Source organism: Malaclemys terrapin, chromosome 1, assembly GCF_027887155.1.
Source record: "Malaclemys terrapin pileata isolate rMalTer1 chromosome 1, rMalTer1.hap1, whole genome shotgun sequence".
Lineage (NCBI taxonomy): Eukaryota > Metazoa > Chordata > Testudines > Emydidae > Malaclemys > Malaclemys terrapin.
In genome coordinates this window covers 1,178,785-1,194,729 of record NC_071505.1, presented here as the reverse complement: position 1 = coordinate 1,194,729, position 15,945 = coordinate 1,178,785, and the positions used below count along the sequence as shown (strand labels likewise).

At 50.6% G+C, this 15,945-nt stretch overlaps 1 protein-coding gene across 6 annotated transcripts in view; it reads right to left on the bottom strand.

The window, feature by feature from the left end:
• SHANK3 (SH3 and multiple ankyrin repeat domains 3) overlaps nt 1-15,945 on the bottom strand; it is a 650,584-nt gene that overhangs the window by 22,574 nt on the left and 612,065 nt on the right. For 4 of the 6 annotated variants that reach the window (XM_054034834.1, XM_054034750.1, XM_054034917.1 and 1 more), the window contains one exon: nt 7,174-9,499. In XM_054034834.1, coding sequence (XP_053890809.1) covers nt 7,174-9,499 — 2,326 coding nt within the window. Of the gene's footprint in view, nt 1-3,126; nt 4,729-7,173; nt 9,500-15,945 lie in introns of those variants that run through there. The other 2 variants (XM_054035089.1, XM_054035169.1) reach the window with 2 other exon arrangements.

Below are 15,945 nucleotides of genomic sequence, written 5' to 3'. Positions count from 1 at the left end.
GCTGTGTCTCTTGGTCACAATTTGCGGAATGGTGAAACGGGGAGAAATAGGAACCAAAAACTGTATTTCAATCGAAACCATGGCCAACAGCAAATCTGCATTAGGAATAGGAAACTTATAAACACAACATCCATGATAACCATGAATGTTCCCACAACATTGCTTACTGTCCCACCCGCGTGCCTCAGCTCTGCCCTTGGTGGTGAGAAGGGAATTCGGGTCTAATCTTTAAGCACTTCATTGCTCACGGTTCTTCCACAGTAGACCTCAACCCTCCTCTAGAAGGCCCAGCCTCTCCTGATGGGAGAGGGGCTTTTTTCTACTCCCCATGGATGCAATCTTTGGGAATCTTCAAGCCAATCTCTTAATATACCTTGAACATGGAGGGACTCCTACAGAGCCACTCCAAGCTGGCTTGCAGGGAGCTTTCTACGTTGACTGCTTCTATCTTCTGCTTGGCAACCTGTTCACTGACCGTAGCCTCACAGCTGAAATGTGGCTCTTTGGAGGCTGATCTAGAAGCGGAAAATCCTGCATTCCTTTAGCTTCCTTTTTGTGACCTTCATTTCCAGTCGTAAAGTTGGCAGGAACAGCCCTCTCCCTGGAGCAGAGACTCTATTCCCTTCTACCTAGGCAATAATTTGTCTGAAACAAAACTTCATCTCAGGACGCTCTCAGTGCCGAAATCAACAGGGAGGCGAAGCTTTGTAAGGTTTAATTCCTGCTTTTTCTGGCCACTTTGACAATGAAATAATCTGTCAGGGGCATGGGTATGTTTCTTACTGATGTGTAGGTAACACATTTGAGATACTCATTCCTATGTGATAACCCAGTGGGCATAAATGAGCTGAAGTCAAGGTTTGCTCTTCTACTCACTCGTCAGAGAAATGGGTGCATGAGCTGTGATTAGTACGTTAGTGATCAGATGAGGTGAAGCCAGCTGTGCTTGCTGTGATATGAACACATGCTGAGACTTATTACCCACAATGCCCCTGTCTCCTTGTAGGCAATGCACATCAACATTTAAAAAACACAAACCCACCCATTCTTCCAGGAAGGGAAGTCTTTGATTGGTTTCAGATTAGTATATCTGCTCAGGATCAAAGGGCTAATTTCTTTGCGGGGAGACTACCACACGAATCACTAGTTCTTCATCAACTAATCCAGAAACACGGCTCGTGCTCTCCAGATACCCCGTCTCCACAGCTGTGTCCCTACAGGGCACGTGCTATCACGTTCTATTGCTGTCTGCAATGCCAGGTCTAGAAGGGAAACCTCAACGGCTGAGACGGAGACAGAGACTGGTTTCAGGAATGCCATAGCATCCGCCTCATTGAAAACACCTTTGGATGGTGGCATAGTTTAGGGACCAATGGAAAACAACATACCAGCACCCAGCAAGTTTGCAGGTAAGACGAGTTTCAACGTTCTTATCTAGTGATGGCTTCCTTAACACTCTAGCGCTTGATCTCTGGTCAATTTCCCTACCATTTGGGTATGCTCACGAGCAAGGCATTATCGCTCTGACACACACCAGGGGAGGGCTGGGCCACACTGAGTTTCAGATCACAGAGGGTATGTCTACACTGCAATTAGACACCCACGGCTGGCCTGTCCTAGTGGACTCGGGCTGGAAGCCGAACTCTAGGACCCTGCGAGGTGGGAGGGTCCCAGACCTCAGGGTGCAGCCCAAGCCAGAACATCTACACAGCAATTAAACAGCCCCTTATCCCGTGTCAGCTGGCACGGGCCAGCCGTGGGAGTCTAACTGAAATGTAGTGCTAAGGTGATCACACTGAAGTGTACCCCCATGAATAGGGGCATCTCCACATTGCCAAACATTGGGGGCTCTCCTGAAGTGAAGGATGGACTCTAAGGGAATATGGGACCCATTCTGCTTCCACTGAAGTCAACTGGAATTTTGCCCTATTTTCAATGGTGCAGTATCCAGCCCTGTGTGATAAGAAGAGAGCACGACTGAATGGGTGGGATGTTCTTCAGCACTAACACTCACAGTACAGCATCCTGCTCCACCAACGCAATCCAGCTCTGGACAGAGCCTCAGTTTCTAGCTCAACTGATTGCAGGCTTTTCCCACACTCCTTAAACCCACATGCCCCGCCAGGAGGCAGAGGGACCACCTTTTCCTGGGAGGGAGGGGAACACAGATTTGTTCACCTAATACTGGCATTCTTTGTTCTACTTCACCATTGGACCCTATTCCCAACCTAGGGGGACTACCTTCCTGAGGGGCTAGGGGGGAATTTAGTTTCTCACTTCACCTAATTCTGGCACTCCTGTCTGTACTCCTGCACTGGATTCAGACCCTGACCTGGAAAGGCCACGTTCTCTCCACACCGTAGTAGAAGTGGTTGTGCGGTTTGCACTTATACACCAGGGGATCCCCATTAGGAAAGGGCCTGAGAAAAATGGATCTAATTTCATCTTTGACTTGACAAACACCAAACCTGAGCCTCTGAATCAGCTCTCCATAGGAATCTGCCCTGGCTGTGGAATGAAACTTCAGTTCTTTTTGTGCATGAGTTTAGACACACTGAGGAGACAAAAAGCCTACAAGGAAACAGGGGCTTGTAACGCAGTGGCGGGAAGCTTACACCGTTTGACTGAAACAGAATTAATTGATGAGTTTATATAGAAATAGGTAGCTTTACCCTAGGAGCTAAATGCCTAAAGGGCTTATTTTTCTTCTCTCTCTCTTTCAGATCTGTAGAAATATAAAGAGTTGTGGGTTTCCAGAACAGCACCTGAAAAACTCAGTTTTGCATCTAAAAAATTGCTTCAAATGATACATCTGGCACGTTCTGTTGTTGCTTAGACATAAGAACCAAACCCTGTGCAGAGAACCCTCTAACCTGGATTCTCTGCTGAATTCGCGGGCGCGTAAAATTGAAACTGTGTTGACACTATTGAACAATCCTGGCTTGAGTCGAACACTTGTTCACAGATATGCCTTGAGGTCCAGATGACCACTGTCACAACACAGCTGATCAGCAGAGGTGGGAGGTTTAGGTCCAGGTTCACTACACGCAATGAGAAATGGCACAACCCTGATGAGACTGGATGGCCACGGCCAGAGTCACATGACACAAGGACATTAAACGAGAATGCCATTTTAAACATATGTTTTAATGTTATACATGTAACAGGTGAGGTTCGCCCTGTAGGGCTATGCTTTCAGCCTCTGGTGCTAGGATGTAGGTCTCCAGCTGCCTTTTCACAGCTCGCTATGACTCACTAGGCCTACTGCTCACTGATCAAGGAACTCAGGGATCAGGAGTTAACTTTGGAGTTGTCTTGTGATAATGCATGTCACACAGTGATTCCACTGCAGTGTCCAGAGAGCGTCCTTCAACTGCAAGCTCCTCATAAGCCTTCCGTGAGCCAATGTAAGGCTGGCACTCCAGTGGAGCTACCGTATGACGGCTCACGTTGCCTTAGGAGCTATCACAAGGTAACTCAGAAGTTAGCTCACCTCACAGCTATTTCATGGTACTGGCATGTTTCCTTGCTGCTCAGAACACTGGATGTTGGGACCTGCCATCTCCTAGGGCCACATCCACATTAAAGATGAAGGTGTCTGCCTCGAACTTTATCCTGTGCTTGTTAAGCTCCAGGGGCTCCTTGCAATTGCCAGTGTGGTTGAGGGTTGAGCAAAGTCTGGGTGCCACACATGCCAGTGAGACTCCATGACTGGAAGCTGCCGCACGGCTCTGCCAGGATCCCCTGCCAGACTCTATGGTGCCGTTCTGAGCACGGTACTGCAGGCTGTGTGCTGCCTCTGGGGACGGGGACGTGCTGCCGTTTTGCCACTATTGTTCAAAATCTTCATCTGTGCACAGAGCACGCGACATACAGGCTGAGCACAGCCTTCCTCACCCTATTCAGCACTGGCCTAAGAACAGGGAGGAGAGAAGGAATATTCTCACTGATGACCTTGCCTTGCCTTAACTCTGACCTTGGGTTCTCTTCGTCATCAGTGTCTCCTGACCTCTTTTTCAGTGACTCTCATCAAACATCCTCCTGGGGGAGACTGTCTTCCAAGGAGACACAGTCAGAGAACCCAGTTTCTGTCTTTTATCCTTGGAGCAACCTGGCCAGAAACTCTATAAACCTCTGGAAGAGAAATGTACCAGGGCCTGCTTGTTGTATAGTCAGAAATTAATGGGATCAGGAACAAACAAAACTGTGCACCACCAGGTCCGCTTACTCAGCCGTTCTTCCAGCTCCCCCCGGGCTCTCGTCTAAGGAGAATCTCTGGAAATAGCAGCAGCTGTGCTGGGGCGGCTTCTGGGAGCAGCGACCGCACTGTCTTTCTCTAACCACAGGGAGATTCCTGGGCAACTCCTGGAGACATGGCTTCAGTTTGGCCCCTGGCAAAGGGCCCTCACTGTCCTCCTGAAGCAAGGACGAGCTCAAGGACGACAGCACCAGCAGCTGCAGGAGAGGCTTTGGCAGCAGCATCTTCACCCCTTATGCAGCACTGCAGGGTCCAAAGGCCGTTTCTGGCAGCAGTAGCAGCAACTGTGGATTTAGGGTCATCTCTGGCAGGTGGGACCTCACTATTTTTCAGCAATCAGGAGCATTCAAGGGCCGTCACTGGTGGTGGCAGCAGCAGATTTAGCTGGTCCTGCTTCTCTTGTCCTTCATCACAGCACTGGAGGGATTTAAGGGCAGTGTGTTGTGGAAGCTTCAGGTGGTAATTTCGCTCTTAAAATCAAGCACAGGGACTGGAAAGTGTGCGGAAGTGGGCTGCATTTGTAAATTATTCTCTACGTTAATTTCTGAACTGACAGGAGTTGAATAAAAGAGAGGGAATTAGCACAATGGAAGAGAGCACCTCACATCACTCTAGAATATCCTATTTACAGCTGACTTCCTGGGAAATATTTCCAGTTCTTGGACACCCACCAAGTGCACCAAATTTCAGAGAGGAAAGGCCACAACTTTCATAAAAAGTGAATGAGAAACATTTAACTCTACAAGACCAGCAAAAGACGCTAAACGCCTGGGGAAGGAGCAGCACCCCCCTGTGACAGTGGGAGAGGGGGTGGGTTGCTGGTGGCTCTCCGGCAGGGCACAGGACTTTGAGGGGCCGTGGGGAACAGAAGAATGCAGTGCAGGAACTGATTCATGGAGCACAGTGAGGGGGCTCTCTGGGAAAAGGGCTGGGATCTGGGAGGATGTCTGTCAAGGAGCATGGGAGGCAGTGGGAGGCCAGCATCTCTTGAAGCATGACGGACAGAAGAGTCTGGTGTCCCAGAATACGTGGGGATGGACAGAGCTGGGGCAGGGGGGAACTGGTGTCTCTGGTGGCAGGTATAGTGGAGAGGCAGGCTGCAGCCATTTAAGGCCCGTGGGCGGCAGAGGATGAGCTGGTATCTCAGTGCCTTTGTGAGACAGAGGAGGAACGTGACGGGCGAGGGTCCCTCTGGCAGAAAGGGGATGGTGTTTTTCAGGGAATATGGGGGATGGAGAGAGGCTGTCACTCAGGGAGCAATGGAGGTCGCAGGGTGTTTATCTGGTGTTGGTATATCCGAGGGGCATGTGGAGCTGGGAAAGCTGTTGTCTCTCAGGCTGTGAAAGACTGAGGAAGGCTGGTGTCCCTTGGAATCCGAGGTGGGGGAGCAGAAGGGGGGAGAAGAGGCACTGGTCATGCTCAGAGCCCTCAGCACAGCATACTGAGATATTTAACCTGCTGGATGGGGAGAGGCTGACGTGGCCTTCCCTCTACAGCTCCGCCAGCACAATCCAAGTCTGAGCTCGAAATCCAGGCTTGGGCCCATGGGAGGGAGGTGAGCAGGGCAGGCGCACAGGGAGGCTATGGGCAGCCAGGGTCACTTGCAGACCAGGAAGGGTGTGTGGGCAGAACTCAGGGAATGGGGAGGCTGACACTGCTAAGGGCCCTTGAGGGAAGAGGCGGGGCTGTGGGAGGCTTGTGTCCCTGGGAATCTCTGGGGTTAGAGGGAAACTGCGTGGGCAGGGGCTGGAGGGGGGCTGGTGACCCTTGAGGCCTGTGAGGAATGGGGAGAGGTTTATACCACTGAGGGAGTAGGGAGGTCACTGACGTGTGGGTGGGAGCTGGTGTCTCCTGGGCATCGCGGGGATGAAGGAATCTAATATGGCTGGGACTGAGAAAGAAGCTTCTATGGGCTTCTTAACCCTATCTTCTGGGGCTGCAATCTTGTCTGAGCTCACAAGTTACAGTTTCTGGCCAGATCTGTACTTGAATGAGAGACCTGAAGAGGAAAACATAGGGCAGTGTGGGCAGTGGTGTGGATGCCGCAGTGGGGGCGTTCTCCCCTCTGAGTCAGTGACAGTCTCAAAGCCCCAGGGTGGTGACAGGAGGGGCTGTGTGGCAGGGAGGAGCATGGGTGACTGCATCATGGTGCTAGGGAGATCCGCGTTATTGATGGTGGATGCGGGCAGGGGACTGGACTCGATGACCTCTCGAGGTCCCTTCCAGTCCTGAATCTATGAATGTTGACAGATGCGATGTAAAACTGAGGCCCTGACCACTCACATGGCATTTTTCCTGCCAACTTTCAGCCAGCCTAAATTGCCTCTGCAGTTTCAATTGGATTCGGGATTAATTTGCATTTCATGTTCTAGAGGTAGTGTGTAATGTTCCTGTGGCCTGTTCAAAGGCTGCCCCATCCCACCTCAGAGGTGGCTTGTTTTCACTGATGGGTTACACAATTCCTACGTTCTTAGTCTGAGAGCATTTGGGATCCTTTGGGACAAAAGGCACTAGAGAAATGCAAATAATTATTAACTGTTCAGGAGAAAACACTAAAAAGAGGAACCCACAACCAAATACAGCAATTTAACAACAGAATCAAGACATAGAGAGAAGCAACATGAAACAACAGAAAGGCAATTTGAAGAGGAAAGGAGACAGTGAGAAAGGTCCGTGTTTGTGGGCAGGATTAAGGAGACGCCCCAAAACCAAACATGACAATTTCTAGGACGTCTGTCTCAGCTTTTCTCTCCTCTATGCAGCTGAGGAATCCTGACATCTCTGAAATGTTCCTCAAAATGCATCTTGTGATTATGCAGCATATTTATAGGCCACCATTGCTGATGATTTTCCCTATCTTCCTGGAGTGCCTAAACTCTGCACCAATCCCCTCCCCTGACCAGCATAAGTCTTACCGTGCTGCGATCACAGGTGACTTCTTCCCAGGATCTAAAGGGGGCCCGGTAGGTTCCTCCCCCAGTGATCGTGTATCCTTATTCAGCTGTTGTAACCGGGAACTTAGCTCACTGATCACAGTTGGTTTGTCATCCTCAGCCCCATGGACTGGCCTGCTCTCCATGGGGTCCCCCCATAGCTTGGATCTTCTCTGAAAGAGGTAGCGTGGCCGACCAACACTGGCTGAAGCCAGAGTAGCCGCATGTTGCTGGGAGATGAGCTCACTGTCCGAAGACTGCTTCAAAAGTGGGTCCCTGAAAGTAACTGGCCCCTTGCTGAGCTGGGACTTGAGTTTTGGCTTTGGAGGCACTGGTGGCTTCTCGAGTATAAAAGTTTGTCCATCCGCAAAGGAAGTGTATGTGTCAGTAGGCTCCCCGCTTTCAGAGGACAATGTAGACATACTGGAGACTGTAGAGATGGTGCTTGTGGTCTCCAGGTGATGGTCACTTGAACTTCTGGTGTCCACCTCTTCTACTCCTGAGTCTGCAGCAGACTCTGGGGCTACGGGGGCATCAGAGGGCTTCCCTGAGGGTGTTCCACCAGTGGTAGAAGGTGCTACTGCTGCCGCTGGTATGGATGGCGTGCTAGGCTTAGCCAGTTGGCTGATTGGTGTGCCAGGGGTGGTGACTAGTACCCCATTTGCAAACTCATCTGGTGGAGGCACCAGCCCAATCTTGGCCAGTTCCTCCCTGGTCTCTTCATCACTTGAAGACAGCTGAGCTGGTGGGAGGGTAACTGTGTAGGGCTCCACTTCCTCCTCTGAACTTCCTTGACCAAGTGTCTTGTCAGATGCTGGGCTAACCGGAGACTTTCCCACAGGGCTGGGCTCAGTCTCCGCTTTGGGCAGCTCTGCCGGCTCCACACTTGCTTCAGGAACATCGGGTTTCTCCTCTTTCATCTCAAGTCCTATCTCCTCTTGGCCATTACTTGTTGCATGGACCATGATGAGGCCGGCTGTCTTCTGCTGTGATGTGTCCATAATACTAATGATCATAGATTTCTTGTCTTCGTGTTTTTTCTCTTCTTTCACAGGTGTTTCTGCTCTTGTCTCAGTCTCTTTTCTCAGTGTTGTTGGAGTCCCCCAGTGGCTTTTCGTAGGGGCCAAAGTCCCAGGAACTGCTCCTACTGCCCCTTTGGCTCCAGGCGAATATGCAGGTGACACTAGGCCCTCTAGCTCCCCCCTTTCTGGTTCTTTGGTTTGGACATCCACAAACAGGGGTGCTGCTCGGTCTGAATCTGGGCTGTGGATTGGGGTGGGCGACCTGGATGGGACTTGAGTAGACAGGGCCCGCTCCCTTGCGGCCAGTGCAAGCGCCAGTGGTGAGTTTGGATCTAGGGGCTTTCCTGTTAGGGGGTGGATGAATGTTGAGGATGAGCTGCTAATTAATGGCTTTAAAGCTGAGACAGGTGAAGGCAGCAGCACATCTCGGCTTCCTAGCAACCGCTCATCAATAGACCTGGACTGCTGCAGGGATGGCATGTCAATGCTGGGGGGGCTCCCTTCAATGGCCCCAACCGAGAGGAAGACAGTGGATTTCCGCCTCTCATCAAGACGACGCTCTCTGTCCTTCATGACTCCAGCGATGGCAGTGGCAAAGGGGATGCTCGAGGGGTCGACCTGAGCGATGCCAGCGTGGTGCTGATACTCTATGCCACTCATGCGATGGCTCCGGCGCGTGGGAGAGGGCTCCCGCGTAAAGCCTCCTGCGATGGATAAAGCTGCTCTTTCCTGAGCGTCCTCTACTTGCAGCTGCTTCACTAAAGGGCTCTTCTTCCTCTGGGGCTTGGTGGGAGCAAACAGGCTAACGTTGAACTGGCCCATGTTGGCGTAAGGGTTATCAATCACTCGCCCTTTCCTTTTCAGCTTCTCCGGGGGCGTGGCGGAAGGGCCAGGCCGGGGGATCTCTGTTGGCTCTACAGGAAGATGAGAGGAATCCTGCAGGATTATCATGGATCGGGCTCTCTTTTGCCTTTCAGGATACGGGATAGAAGTCCTTGCCTGGTCATACATCTCAGCTGCACTGATAACCTGGGGGAGGCCATGGAGTTTGGCCTCCAGGCTTGGCTTAAAGCTCGATCTTATGGTATCATAAACCCTTCCCGGAGGTGGAGGTGGGGAGAAGGATGGGGGAGGGCCTGTGTCAAAGTAATATGGAGACGGAGGAGGGGGTGGAGCCGTCTGAGGTGGGGGTGGGATTCCGTGCCCTTCCCTGACGGTGTCTTGCATTGACGTGCTCCGAGGAAATTTCCCATCCATCAAAGAAGCAGCAAGTTTTTCATCTTCACCTAGGAAACCAGAAGAACAGCAAAGTCAGAATCCCAGAACAAAGGGAGATGGGCCCTGCTGAGAATTCAGTCTTTCCCTGGGTTCTGCAAGCTGGATGTCAGGTGCCCTAGGGGAGGATTCTAGTTTTGAAGAGACTCTCCTCATCTTCATGCTACATGACTAGCCACTAATTCCACAGCTTGCTCCCTTGTATGACGAGACAGGGTGCAGAGCAGGCAGTGACTGGTTCTCACTACGTCCTTCATCAATTTATTATAAATCCCCCCGTCAGGCCTTGCCACCTCCTCCCTGGCCAGGGTAAATAATCCCAGGGCCAAATCCAGAGATGCTGTAATTAGACACAGACGCCTTGGACGTAGTTGCCAATTACCAGTGTGCATGGGGGCTTCACTTAGAGCAGCCAGAAGAAGGTGGGGGCTCATTATACCCAGGGGTGGCCTGCTACAATGTAACATTCACCCCCCCCCCCCATTGAGCTGCTTCTCCCCCTCCCCCCTCTGGGAGTGAATTACACACATTGAAACTCAGGGGACTGTGTCCGAGGGATCTAAATTCTGTGCTGGTAAATAGGTACGTAACTACAGACCAATGTCTCTCTCACTACTCTACTGTTACTAGGGTAACTTACTCCAGGAATACCTAGTGAGACCGGTTTCCGGCTAAGGTACCACTCAGTAGACGGTATCAGAGCCTGGGGTGGCAAAAGGCAGTCTGGGGGAGAAGAAATGGATGTAACGTGTACATTGAGGGGCCGAAAGAAGATGTGGGTTACACCAGTTTAGACTCTTCCTGGTTTCCCCTGTGAATCTGGCCCCTCCTACCCCAACCCACCTTACCACCTCAAGTCATCGTTTGCCTTCCTGGCTCTTCTCAGCCTCAGCTAGAACATCCTCAACATGAGCCCAATCTCAAGCGAGCACTGAAGATGAGTGCGTGCCACAGCCTGGCATGTCAGTTACTTTCTCTATTATTTTGTATCCTGTTCTTTAATGCACCCACACATCCAGTCTGCTTTTCTAAGGCAGCTGCGTACTGCGCTGGGCAGGCACTTCACTGTGCTCCAGTGACCCCAAAGGCTAGAGAGCTACTGATTAATACCCCAACTTGCCAGGCACTAACTCTCTATGCAGACGAGCCCCAGGAGTGTTCACCCCATGCCCTCTCATTTTTGTTTCATTTGTATTTTAAACACCTGTTTCTATTCCTTTTAACCCCCACCCACCTCTACATTTTATTTCCATCTCCTGTGCTGATGTCTCATTTCATTTTTCAAACCTCATTAACTCCATGGCCCAGATGGGGAGAGAGGCCCAGCAGGAGTCAGCGATTTGCCCCAGGTCACTCAGGGAGTTGGCGGAAGAGCTGGGACTTGAGCTCAGCTCTCCTGAGTGCCCGGCCAAGTGCCTTCACCACAAGGCTACTAAAAGTACCAGGGATGACATGTATCCCCTTCAAACTGCTCAGGAACCTCCTCTGTTGCTTCCATGCTAGAGAGAAAGTGCCCAGGGCTTAGAATGACCCTGAAAAGGGACGGGGAAGGAGGGTGGGAGACAAGACACTTTCTCCATTCTGTCCCCACCCACCATTCCAACACAGCTCCATCGTGCTGCCTTCTAAGCCCTGCAGAACTGCACCCCATCTATTTATCGGACCTCGTTCCTCATCGCATGGCCCTGCACACTCTGTCGATGATGCCAGGTCTGATGCCCCAGGTGTCCACGTCCCCACAGCCTGCTTCATGCCTTTCTGCACTGCCCTCCTTGAGCTAGTGCGCTGTGATGCTCCCCTCACCTCATTCTGATCTTCCATGGCCCATATCTACTGTGATGCCAAAACACGGGCGCCAACCAAATCGTTTTACTTTATTTCATTTGTTTATATTACCTATTATAGAAAACAAATAAGCCAACAACAAGAACTTCCATGCTGAGCATACACCTTTACTGACAGCTGTGCAATTTTGTCCCTGGGTCTGATCCCTTACCTTCTGCATCCTGAACTACCAGTTAGTAGCCTTTTTGCTGTATTATGGGCACACGTGCTCCAAATATCCCCAGCTGGTTCCAGGCCTCCATTTCTGATAGGGAATAGAAACGTCCATCTGTCTTTGTGGGATCTTTCCCTGATGCCCAACATGCAAATTGAGGTGCTTCTGTCAGACAAACCAGCAACTTCTGAAGCTGTTCACAGTCATGTGTAGGAGAAGAGAAGGCAGTGGTCACTGAAGACAAAGAACACTGGTCTGGGCCTGGGGCCAGGTTTCTCCACTCCCCCTTTTCATCTGACTCAGATGGCTCGTGCTCTGGCTCAAAGCAGAGGACACGTTTCTCTGAGAAGCAGTAGTTGTATCCCTTTGCCAGGCTAGGGGAGGGTAGATTAAGATACAGCAGGTCTGCACAGTAACTTCTTAGTAGGAAGTCCATTACAAGGAAGGGCATAAGAAAGCTGATGTCAGGTGGGCCACTTAGGCAAGGTATAAAAGGCCCAATAGGGTAATGAGCCTTGGTCAAAGTGGACAAGTCCTCAAGAGACCAGAAAAGGCCAAAGGGGGAAGACTATCTCCAGATACCTCAGGAGAATCAGCTCTCAAAAGAAAAACTTAGACCTTGCCTGCATGCCTGAGGTGTGGCTTCATGATACCACAGGCCCCAGGCTGGCCCACCTCCTCCCAAAGATACTCCCTCCATTATAATCCCAGAAGTATGGAACAGGGAAAGGAGAATCCGGAGGAGGAATAGGCATAGTATTCCAGTCCGACATCAAACCCAGGAAAAGCCCCACCAGGAACAATACTCCTGGAAATGCATCAACTGCTCTGGGACGGCAGAGACAAAAATAACTGTGGTATTCCTAACAGCCAGACCAACCAGCATGGTGGTGGAATCGTCTAGACTTCAGCACCAGGTAGATAATGCCTCTGAACTGCTGGGTGGAGACAGTCACAGACGTGATCTGATTTTTATTCTGGATATGGACACAGGCAATACAAGAACCACTAGCACAGACAGACCCCCAGCTTCTCCTAAGCAAAAACAGAGCTCTGCCCCTTCTCAGTGAGAAGGTGGCCAAGCGGTGATGGGTCACACTCCAGTAGCTTGTAGTAATCCTAAGAGAAAGCAATGCCCTGGGCCCTCAGATAAGAACCCAGAAAGACAGATAATTGAGAGGTCCAGCTATGGAGAATCAGGTAGGACACTGGGATTAATGCAGCACGTCCCTTCCTTCCACCTTCCCCACCAGGTCACCATGGTTCTCAGAACCTGTAACAGAGGAAATGGTAAGACAGCAGAACTGGCCATTGGTGGCAAAACTGCTCGCAGACAAGGAGAGGCAAAGACAGAAGGACATTCCACAGTCCTACACCAAAGCCACAGAGGGGGCCACAAGATCTTTCTTTTCAGCCAGAGCAGCTGCAGTGCTGTACCCAACTCGGCTATGGCCGACTGTACCGTGCTCTATTGACACGACTGTTTCCATTCTGTTCCAGAACCCAGCACAGCGCTGCAAGGAATATCTTCTACCTACTTGCTTCACAGAGAATATCACTGCCATCTGGGACTGTCTTGCTGGAATCCAGGCTTGGCTAGCACATGCCAAACCCACCACACAACTCCTTCCTTCACAGAATTTAGCCAATGCCACAACCAGAAAGCCTTGGCTGACTTGCCACCGGCCACATTCCCTTCTTAGATTGCAAGAGCCAAGAGCGCTTGGACCCCTCTCTGCCTTAGGGACGTGGCCCCTGGCCCCGCAGTAACTGAGTGCCATATGTGATGTGCTGCATTTGTCCTCCCAATGCCGTCTGAGGCAGGGAAGCATTAGCACCTCCCTTTACAGCTCAGCAACTCAGCGCCAGACATACTAGGGCCCAGATGTTAAAGGTATTTAGATCCTGCTCGGCTCAGTGTTGCATGGTCTAAGGCATTAAGTCCTATTTTCAGAAGTGACTTAGGCACATGGGCCCTGGTCCTCAAAGCTATTTGGCACCTCTCTGCCTCTTTAGGTGCCTAAATCCACCATTTAGGCACCACTGAAATTTTCAAACCTGCCGCTTAGCTTCCATTTAACTCCGTAGGCACCTAAATCCCCTGGGCGCCTACGTTCCCAGCAATCAGCTGCCTGAGTGCTGGTGCATGAGCAGCTTGGTGCCCTGACTCACCCCAATCCTGCCGCTCTCACCAGCAGGGCCGGATCCTGCTGGAGTGTTCTGAGCACGGCGAAGCCATAACCCTTGTCAGACCCCGCAGGGAGAGGGCCGGATGCAGGCCACCAGTGCACAAACCTGCATCACAGACAGCTAGGGGCACAGGGCAAGGCAGGCCAAGCTTGAGAGAGGAGACAGAGATGGAAGAGGCGGTTTCGGCTGATAGGGCATAGGCTGCCCGAGCAGCTGACCTGGGCTCACGTGCTTGACTCCAGGAGGGAGTTCACAGCTGAGGGGCCCGAGCACAGGCAGGTATCTTCTCTGGTCCATCGGCCAGGAGCATCCGTCAGCTGCTTAGGCGCCTAAGCCCACTCTCCTTGGCATTTCCCTCCTGGCTAACTTAGGTGGCTCCCCACGCAGCCTGCTGGCTTCCGAGGATCCCTTTCTTAGGTGCCTGTCCCTTCCCGTAGCCTGGGGGCCTAGCTGCATAGGTGGCAGGCCACCTAATGACCTTTGATGATCTGGGCCTTAGGATCCTCAGTCAAGTCAAGGGGACCTAAACTCCTAGTGCCTAAGGGCCAAACTTGTAAAGATATTAACTCTCTCTGAAATCATGAATGTCTTCAGGAAGTAGAGCCAGTGTCCTCTTTGGTTTCATTTAGATGTCGTCTGTCCATCCTGCAGGACTGGCCCTTAGGACAAATGACCTTGGGGCAGACGGCTTGGGATCTAACAGTCTCTAACATTTCTTCTTCTTCTTCTGTTCTACTTTCCAGGCCTATAGAGCTCTTCTGTAAACCCTTCTGCAATTCTAATAGTCAGCTCTAGCAATGAGGTGTGCTGTGATAGTCTAAGTGTTAATTGTGGGTCCCTGGAAACCACCAGCGTTCTTTATTTATCAACAAGTTCGTTGTTCTTTGTACTATTTTTTCCACTAACATGTTTGCCTGCGCATGGCATGGGCTTGCCAGGGTGGGCTTGGACTGAGAGATCAAAGAGAATTTCTGAAATAAGACACTTCTGAACTGTGGGCTAATAGCTCTTACCAGCTCACTTGGAATTCCATGGTGGGCGAGACCTCTGTGATTACCAGCACAAACTGCTACTCGATGAGCTGCGAAACACCTGAATTCACACAAATCTGAGTAGCAGTTCACTAATACAAAGTATTATTCCTGTTTAATTCAAATACATCTGTGCCAGCCTTGGACTCAGGATAATTGGGAATCACGTGTTGCTTCATCCCTTGTATCTACTCACACTCAGACACCATATTTTTGATAGCTGTCTTCATGCCAGGCGAGAATCCGACATCTCTTCTCTTAAACTTCCCCAGGGGTGGTGCATTTCCATTTAGCATTTCCAGCCGCATGTTGTGTGCATTATCTCTGGTATTATAGTAGTGCCTGGAGCTGTCCTAGGTATTGTACAAACAGGACAGCCGTTGTTCCAGAGAACTCAAATTCTAGGCTTATGAAAAGATGCCTCAGATGTCTGAAACACAGCTCCTCTTTTTGCAGTTCTCTGCTTTCCCTATTTACAGACACTCTTGAAAGCATGGCTGCTATACGGAGCTCCTTTCTGGGTCTGTATTTCATATTTAATGAGTATTTTTGCATTTTATGATCACTTACTGAATCTGGGTGGTGCTTTGCTCAATGATTTTTACAGTGTTTCCCAGCTGCCTATGACCTGATCCTATCTTGAACAATTTCTAGCCATACACATTTTCACAAAACAGCTCACACCAGAACCAATGGCTGGCATTTCTCTTTCAGTGTGAACATGTGTGTGTCAGTGGTTTGAAAGCATCCACCTCTGGGTGACCATTTTGCAGGATTGTCCCAAACCCATTTAAGTTTGCATCAGCAAAGATCTTCAGCTCTGAAGAAGAGCTTCATGTAGCTTGGAAGCTTGTCTCTTTCATCAGAAGAAGTTGGTCCAATAAAAAGTATTACCTCACCCACCTTGAATCTCAAAATATTGGTGCTTCTGTGACAACTTGCTTTTAATTTCCCCAAACTTTCCTCTTGCCAGGCATCCCCAGGCCATTCTGTACTGTCCTCAAGCAGCATTCTGAATGGAGTTCTTCACTGTGATGTATTAGGGATGAACTAGCTTAGATGTGTGAACGTGCCTAGGAATCTCTGTATGACCTCTGTTTTGGGGGCCTTTCCATTTGTACAACTGCCTTCACCCTTCTTGGCTTGTACTCATGGAGCATAGGTCCATAGCCAAGATAGTCAGGGATGTAACCCCATGCTCTGAGTGTCCCTAGCCTCTGGCTGCCAGAGACTGGAA